The following is an 8,902-nucleotide window of genomic DNA, read 5'->3' as shown; positions in this document are numbered from 1 at the left end:
TGATTAAAACCCTATAATCAGAGCGCTTTCGAATGATGGGCTTTTCTTCTTCAGGGGCAAACTGGGCTGTTATGGGGGCGATGCGTTAAACATTATATTTGGATCTGCACTGAAATAATGAGGTAATTGGACAATCAGCGTTAGTGAGTGGGTGATGAGATAATCAGACTAGAAGATTATAGATAATCCAACCAGGAGCGTAAGCAAGGATACAAGTGAGATAATCTAATAATATATGGTACAAGTAGTGTCAATAAACTAACAATTAGATAAACAATATATTTGGATCTGCACTGAAATAATGAGGTAATTGGACAATCAGCGTTAGTGAGTGGGTGATGAGATAATCAGACTAGAAGATTATAGATAATCCAACCAGCAGCGTAAGCAAGGAGACAAGTGAGATAATCTAATAATATATGGTACAAGTAGTGTCAATAAACTAACAATTAGATAAACAATCCACCAGTGTGATATCTTTTGACACTGACAAGTCTTAACTTTTGTTTTATAGGAATATCTTGTATAAATATAAAGATGCTAAAGGCTGCAGTCCTTGGCTTAAACCGTATTTGATTTATTTTAAGCTGACTTTGGACATTTTAATTTCTTAGTTGGTTACCTGTGAATATACGAAAGATTGAACTATATGGACCATATGAACAAGTCTACCATAAAAACCACATAAACATCAGGTTGACCGTATACATGAGAGGTCACTTTATTGACAGGTTAACTGTATAAATTACGTTAAAAACAGGTTGACTGTATGGTTTCAAGAATTAATGGTAAAATCTTCAAAATACCACTTGTGTAGTATTCAACATCTCTGGTTTTGAGCTTGACCTATATTCTCAGTTATGGTCACAACATTCCTTCCATGGTTGCTATATTAAATAGTGTATGGCTCTAATAGGAAAGAAACTGGGAGGGAGGAGACTGCAAAGTTAGGTACCCACAGTAGTAACTGAAATTGAATACTGTGAAGACACTAACCTTATTTTTTCAAACCATGGATATTTGGTAATGCAAACATCTCCCATTCAGTTTTATTCAGATACAAAATTAGCATCGAGGAAATGGACTACAAAAATAGGCTGTACTCTTAACAAATAGGAAAGGAACTACAAAAATAGGCTGTACTCTTAACAAATAGGAAAGGAACTACAAAAATAGGCTGTACTCTTAACAAATAGGAAAGGAACTACAAAAATAGGCTGTACTTCTCTTAACAAATAGGAAAGGAACTGCAAAAAGAGGCCGTTACTTCTGTTAGCACAGAGGAAAGGAACTGCAAAATGAGGCAGTTACTTCTCTTAGCACATAGGAAAGGAACAGCAAAAAGAGGCCATTACTTCTCTTAACAAAGAGGAAAGGAACTGCAAAAATAGGCTGTTACTTCTGTTAGCACAGAAGAAAGGAACTGCAAAAAGAGGCCGTTACTTCCCTTAGCACAGAGGAAAGGAACTGCAAAAAGAGGCCGTTACTTCTCTTAGCACAGAGGAAAGGAACTGTAAAAAGAGGCCGTTACTTCTTTTAGCACAGAGGAAAAGAACTACAAAAAAATGGTCGTTACTTCTTTTAGCACAGAGGAAAAGAACTACAAAAAAATGGTCGTTACTTCTCTTAGCACAGAGGAAAAGAACTACAAAAAGAGGCCGTTACTTCTCTTAGCACAGAGGAAAGGAACTGTAAAAAGAGGCCGTTACTTCTTTTAGCACAGAGGAAAAGAACTACAAAAAAATGGTCGTTACTTCTCTTAGCACAGAGGAAAAGAACTACAAAAAAGAGGCCGTTACTTCTCTCAACAAAGAGGAAAAGAACTACCAAAAATGGCTGTTACTTACTTCTTGACTCCAGTACTACATGTGCAACTTGTATTTTCATGCATTATAACTGTGCCTTGTACTACAATAATGTTAAGAATATATTCAGAAAACTGTACTTTCAAAGTATATCAATCTGCATGATCAAACACATATTTCAATATAATCAAGTAAAACATTGGTCACAAAGTATACTTTTTTATGCTATGTGTAACTGTAAATTAATTCTACTTTCTACAGATAATCTTACCTCGTTCGCATTCCAGCCGTTACCAACAGAAGTAAATCTGACCCCCACTTGTGAAACACGGGTCCGTGTGTGTGTTTTCCTGGAAGTGTGGTATAAGCTTAACGGTTACTTTTGCCTCATTACATCCACTTTGTAACTAATATTTCAGTGTCAAAACTCAAACATTCACACAGAACAGATGTTTCTTCAAGTAATGCCTCACAGACCATTAATCACAGTTAACTTGATAACCGGAGGTCTTGACATTCAGATCAAAATCTTGCATTCTCTTTTAAAGGTTGCCTACTAGCTGTGTTCTTGGTAATTGGATCATTTTGTGTTGTACGACATAAGAATGATTTTTTATAAAGCATTGTAAACGTGTGCAACCCTATAACACACGTTGACTTGGGGCCCAGTTAGTTTTCCAGAGCCTGAGTGACAGCAGCAGTTATGTTTTAGTCTCGTGCCACGGTGTGTGTGTATTGAAACTCAATGGTGTCTTCTAGGCCTCGTGAAATACATATTTACTAGCAGAATTCAGCTCAATTTATATCTTTCAGCTAAAGTTTCTATAGTCAGAAGTACCGTTCATCGTGTTGCTACCATGTATATCAACACACATTAAAATCAATTTTTGACTAGATGCAATTATCTACAGACATGTGCATTTACTGCCGAGAATGGTCACCAACCACAGAACACTGGGACGTTGCATTGTCTTAAACACGTTGATCCAATCGAATCAGTTGGCATCACGTAAAAGTAAAAAACTCAATGAAATAAGACCTATTTCTTTGACATTCAATTATCCAATCCAAATTTTGTGCTAATAAAGAACACAACTCTCTCACTGCATGTGGAATTACATACGGTTGAATGTACGTGTGAGAGCTTCTCTTGAGTACCTCAAGACCTATTCTACAGAAGTACCACAACTCGCATGAAGGTGAGCAATTTTCATGAGATCTACATCTATTGTGCCACCAGTTGCCCAGAAAAAGTGAGTGTTTACTAGCTTTATGTCGAGTGCCTGATACACAGTGGTATTCGCTAGGGCATATGACTCGCCTGGGTAAATCGAAAACCTTAGGCACAAACAGTCTGCTGCACCCCCCCTGAGTCAGTGACTGAATCTGACTTGGACACAATTAGTTTTCCAGAGCCCGAGTGACAGCAGCCACAAGTTTCACACAGCAGCACAAGTTCCTGCTGCCCTCTTGCACTTGCTGTGTAGACCATCTATGTTGTTGCCAAGCGAGATATGAACAATTTGCATGAAAATACCCCTGCAGCTCATAACTATAACAAACACTTTAGTCCCCCTTTCTGGACAGAGACATTGTTTGTATCAGCTGGAGTAAAAAAATCATGGGAGAAACCTTCATAGTCCTACCCATTTATTGGATAGCATGTCGTTTGTGCTTCATTACTGGGGGGTAGTGGTTACTTTTAGTGGTGCCTCCTGAGAGCTGTCTCCCCTCAGAATAAGTATCTTCACTACAACATCACAAGAGAAAAATGCTTTGCATATATTACTCTACTTTGTTATTTAAATGAAAGTAAACACATTAATATTATTAATTTCTCTAAAGTTATAATTAAAACCAAAGTTAAATACATTTTATTAAATCTAAATATATAGACCTTTTGAATAACAAAATCGGTTGTTCATTTGAAAAGTAGAAACAAATTAATTGCTTAAACACTAACCTCTGAAATACAGCAGTAACAGAAGTGTTTACTTCTTCAGAAGACAGTAAATTGTCGTTTTCGTAACCCATCGAATGTCATTCTGTTACTTTTATCTGTAAACTAGTGGGATTTTTTTATTTGTTTTTGACACTAAACTTTCAAAATCACTGATTTTGTAAATCTTGACTCAAGTCTCTCCATTTGAAAAACTAACGCATCAAAACTAACTTTTCTATTTACAAACTTTATTTTACAGGCTGTTAATTACTAAACAAATCTATACAGAATTTTCTTGATACCACTCTCAACACGTTAGTCACGGGTTAGCCCTGTAGTATATTTTTAGATTTCGACTTTAAGTTGGGAGTGCATTATAAGAGCGACAGTCAATCCCTTAGCAGGTTTGTAGGATGTTGCTGATTGGCTGCCTTCCATCTTTTCAGTGGTTAAACATTAAGGACGACGACAGACAACCTTAGTAGCTTAGCCGTAAATACAAATCCAGCTTGTCGGAAGACCAGAGATAATTAGTATTTATGTCAGTCAGAAATCAAACAATGACCCCCGTGCGACCGTGACAAACGCCCAAACATGTAACATTGGATTATATAAATTGATAAAACAATTTTATAAATTAAGTCAGTAAAATTCTTATTAAAAATATACTAAAGTTTCATCTCAGAAGAATAACACGGAAATTTAACAAACTATGTTTTCTTTGTTTTATGGCTGTTCGTTTTTCTGTTTTTGTTTTTTTTAACCTGACAATATTATGAACATCTAAACGGCAAAACCATTAAAAGCGAAGACAAGAACAGAGTAAATTAATCTCAACATTAATTATTCATTGTTATTTTATGGGTCGCTTAGTTAAATATATAATCATATACGCCCTAAATTAATAATTAGAAGAAGTACCCTGTTAGTATAAAGAAAAACTTTTCCTTAAGTTATCGAAAATTCCGACTTAAATAAAAACATTAGTTGTCAATAGATGTCACCACTAGTAATATTTTCTTACTTTTGTTGCGATAGTTTTGCCATTACCTTAACTAAATATATTTTGTTGTTTAGCGCAAAGCTACACAACAGAATGGGCTATGTGTGCTGTGCCCACCACGAGTATCGAAACCCGATTTTTAGCGTTACTAGTCCTTAGACCTACCAGAGATAGCTGAATAACTACGGTGCAGTAATGACAATCACTACTCTTCTAAAAAATTAAAGTTATTTGTAAACAATATACATGGAATGGAACTGAGTAGAAATATGTTTTGGATGAAATCAGGTTGACGGTTCTATCTTGAAGACGGTTTCTCGACTAACAAATTTTAATTATTGAAGCTACTTGATTGTAGTATACTGTGATTATTGAATTTCCGTTGTGCTTGTTTGTTTGGAATTAAGCACAAAGATACACAATGGGCTATCTGTGCTCTGCCCACCACGGGTATCGAAACCCGGTTCCTAGCGTGGTAAGTTCGTAGACATACCGCTGTGCCACTGGGGGCTCCGCTATGCTTTCTTTCCTTTCAAGAGAGTAACACTAAAGTTGCCAGTCTGATTTTATCATTGTCTTTATATTGACGTCGTAGATCTATTTATACCAATGTTTTTATACTGAAGCTGTGCTTATCTAGTTGTCTTGTGACAGATTTTATTGTATTTAATATTTTATTGTTACTTCTATTGACGATTTTGGTTCGATAATTATATTCATTAAATGTTCCTGAATACACAATTTAGTGCTAGCAGTTTATGAATGTCTTTAAAGGTGTATTAGTATTATGAATGTCTTTAAAGGTGTATTAGTATTATGAATGTCTTTAAAGGTGTATTAGTATTATGAATGTCTTTAAAGGTGTATTAGTATTATGAATGTCTTTAAAGGTGTATTAGTATTATGAATGTCTTTAAAGGTGTATTAGTATTATGAATGTCTTTAAAGGTGTATTAGTATTATGAATGTCTTTAAAGGTGTATTAGTATTCACCAAAATATAGGAGAAAACTTTATGTAATTTCAATTTCATTGGATCAAGATTTAAAGCACTGTAATTGTGTTCAACAAATATATTAGGCAGTAAGCCAGAACAGAAGTCTGAAAGCTCTTCTTAACAACTAGGAGTTTAACGGTCATACATCTGCAGGTCATTGCTACAACATCTAAAATGAGAATTCACAGAAAGCAAGTTTTTATATGGGTAAGGTGAAAACCTTCTTACACTTCATGCTAGACTGGACAAATTTGCTATATGAAGTTTAAGTTCTTTTTCAACAGAAGAAAAGTCTAATTGCTAAAGTTGGAAAGAGGATGAATGAGCTGAAAGAAAGATTTGTCACGTGAGTAAAAGGCAAGACAAAATGTTTATCATTTTTGAGTTGAACTTAAAACAATGAATTTAGAAGGGTGGACAAAAAAGACACCATGACACAACAGGGCAAATAAATGTTAACATTAAGGTGTTGTCATCAGCCAAATTTTACATGTGAGAGAGAGATTTATAAAACTTCTTGGTATCAGAACCAAACTCTCTGTTCAACATATTCAGTTTTCTCCTTTGGCCAAGTAAGGATAATAGTGTTGAAGAGTTCAGAGGTTATGGATATGAAGAAACCGAGAAATTATTAAGACTATATTGTCCATTCTTGGAAGAAGAAGAAGAATAAAAGGAATACATCATGGAAGAGTGACTAGACTTGAAAATGTACATCGCCAGAAATCTCGACAGATCTGTTATAGATGAATATGAGAGAATCTTGGTGAATGAGGATGATGAACACTTAAGACATATTTTTTCACTAGTAAACAGTATGATAATTTCTCCAACAGTGACAGGATAAGAAAGGGAATTTAGCCAACTTAACAGCATTAAGACACGGACAAAGATATCTCTAAATCAAGAAACTTTGCTCTAGTAATAATCAACAAAAGAATGGTTAATCAGTGTCAAAGGGACAAGACACACCAAAGGCCACATGTGCTCTGGTCTTGGGGGAATGTTTGAAACAGCTAGCAGACAGTCTACATTTGAAGAAAATGTGTTGGAGTTAGTGGTGGGAAAACTAAGTTATATATAGAAATGGGTTTAAGTTATGTATAGTTCAAATTAGAATGCTAAAAATTTTATAAGTATTATAGTTGCATTAAAATTTTTGAAATTGACAAAAAGAACAAAAATTCTTCTCTGCTGTACTCGTTCCCTGTTTTAGGCAGTTTCTCAGTACTTTGCTGAATTACTTGTCCTGCTTTTCCACAGTATTTACAATACTGTTAATAACTGCAAAATGCAGGATGACTAAGAATAAAGCAGGAAGATTAAAACTTTACATCCGGTCGTCATACAGGATGAGTTGACACAAGTATGTTTGAGGCCCCAGTGGCTTCAGCAGTAAGTCTGAGACTTGTAACACTAAAAATCGGGATTAAATGTAGCTTTGTGCTTAACAAAAAATTAATGAATTTGTAAGCAAAATCAACTAATCTTTTGGTTATAATTTTTTTTATTTGACTTCTTTTTCCAAGGTTTTAAATGTTATGTTTATGTTTACTGTTACGCTTGATGATGATGTTTTAACATGCAGTTCAGTATCTCACATTTGGGTCACTCTGTGTGTATTTTAACCTTAATTATTTTGCCATCATCTCGTTTACAAGAATTTCCATGATGCGACAATGCTACTTTTAATATTTTAGCTTTAACATTTAAGAGAGACTTGCTAATTTATTAATGAATCTGTCATATTGTGTGATCTTCAAGTATCTCTTTTCATAGCATTGGTTTGGTTTCTCGTTTTTACAGGTAAAGTGGATAAAATCCCGAGGGTTTGGTGGTGTCATGACTTTTGACCTCAACTGTGATGACTGGAACTCGGTATGTGATAAAGCTTTACCATTTCCTCTGCACAGAAGGATGTATGAACTTTTGAAGACTTGAAGCAATGATTCTTTTTCACTATTACAGTATTATATAAACGTTAAATGAAATGGTAATTTTTATAAATAGTTGAAAATAATAAATTAATTTTGTAAAAAATGTTATTTTTTTTTGTGTAACATTTTTCTTTTGTGAATGACTTCATTGTAATGATACATGATTTGATATAATTGTAATTAACGTGTGACTTGTAATAATTTATAGCATTTTTGCTGGTTTTATGAATGTTAGAATCATTTTGAATATTCATTTAAAAGAAGACATTTTTCGTATGATGTAACTTTACAGAATTATTTTATTAAAAAAGAAAATCAATACCAGAAGAGCTATTTTTGCAAAAAATTAGTTATTTAAGTTAACATAATGACCCATTATTTACAGTGGTTTGTCAAAACTGTAGAAATTGAAATGACAATCATTCTCAAAGCTCTGACTGTATGAATGAGCTAAAGAATAATAGTGATTTAATCTTAAATCTTTTGCTTCTTAATCCAGCACTATTTCTGTATCTCATCAACACAGAACTTTTATCCAGGTTTTGAATGAGCAAAACATTAATTGAAAAGTGTCAATGAAATCTTTTTTTTTTCTTTTACTGTCTATAATGGTGAGGTTGAATTAAAAGAAAATGTTAAAAAGAACAAATAACACTTGAAAAAATGGTCAATGTCATACTCAAAGAGCTGTTGTGTACAATCACCTTCAACTTATTCAAAGCATTTATGAAAATTTGTATAGTTTCTTTAGTCTCCACTGCCTTGTTCATTGTCATTGTAAGTTCCTGTAAGTTGCAGTTATGTTTCTACTTTGATACACACCATTTGACTACTTTGACACCATTCATTAAATGTTCCTGAACCTTGATACACAGCAAGACACCATTCATTAAATGTTCCTGAGCCTTGATACACAGCAAGACACCATGAATCGCTGCATTTTATAATTGTTACATTTCCTTATAAATGTTCATTTACTATAACCATAAGTAATTTCACAGCACCTGACAGTTTTCTACAATTCAAAGCAGTCTTCCCTGTTTTATTCCAACAAGCTTTTCACCAAGACTTTCTGGTTTAATTCCCACATATTCAAGCTCCATCAGAATTCCCTCCATCCGCACATCCATGATCTAGAGTCATTATATCAGCTAGTTTGGTGTTCAGTTCACTATTCTGCTCCACATTTCCCACATATTCAAGCTCCATCAGAATTCCC

At 34.2% G+C, this 8,902-nt stretch overlaps 1 protein-coding gene across 2 annotated transcripts in view; it reads left to right on the top strand.

The window, feature by feature from the left end:
- LOC106463592 (acidic mammalian chitinase-like) overlaps window positions 1-7,974 on the top strand; it is a 28,646-nt gene extending 20,672 nt beyond the window's left edge. For both annotated transcript variants that reach the window (XM_022391123.1, XM_022391124.1), the window contains one exon: window positions 7,553-7,974. In XM_022391123.1, the coding sequence (XP_022246831.1) occupies window positions 7,553-7,687 (135 nt within the window). In that variant the 3' untranslated portion in view covers window positions 7,688-7,974. The remainder of the gene's footprint in view (window positions 1-7,552) is intronic.
- Window positions 7,975-8,902: the final 928 nt, after the last annotated feature.

The sequence above is a fragment of the Limulus polyphemus genome, unplaced genomic scaffold (assembly GCF_000517525.1).
Source record: "Limulus polyphemus unplaced genomic scaffold, Limulus_polyphemus-2.1.2 Scaffold1442, whole genome shotgun sequence".
Lineage (NCBI taxonomy): Eukaryota > Metazoa > Arthropoda > Merostomata > Xiphosura > Limulidae > Limulus > Limulus polyphemus.
Note: the sequence above shows the minus strand (reverse complement) of the source record. Positions and strands in the feature narration are given on the sequence as shown.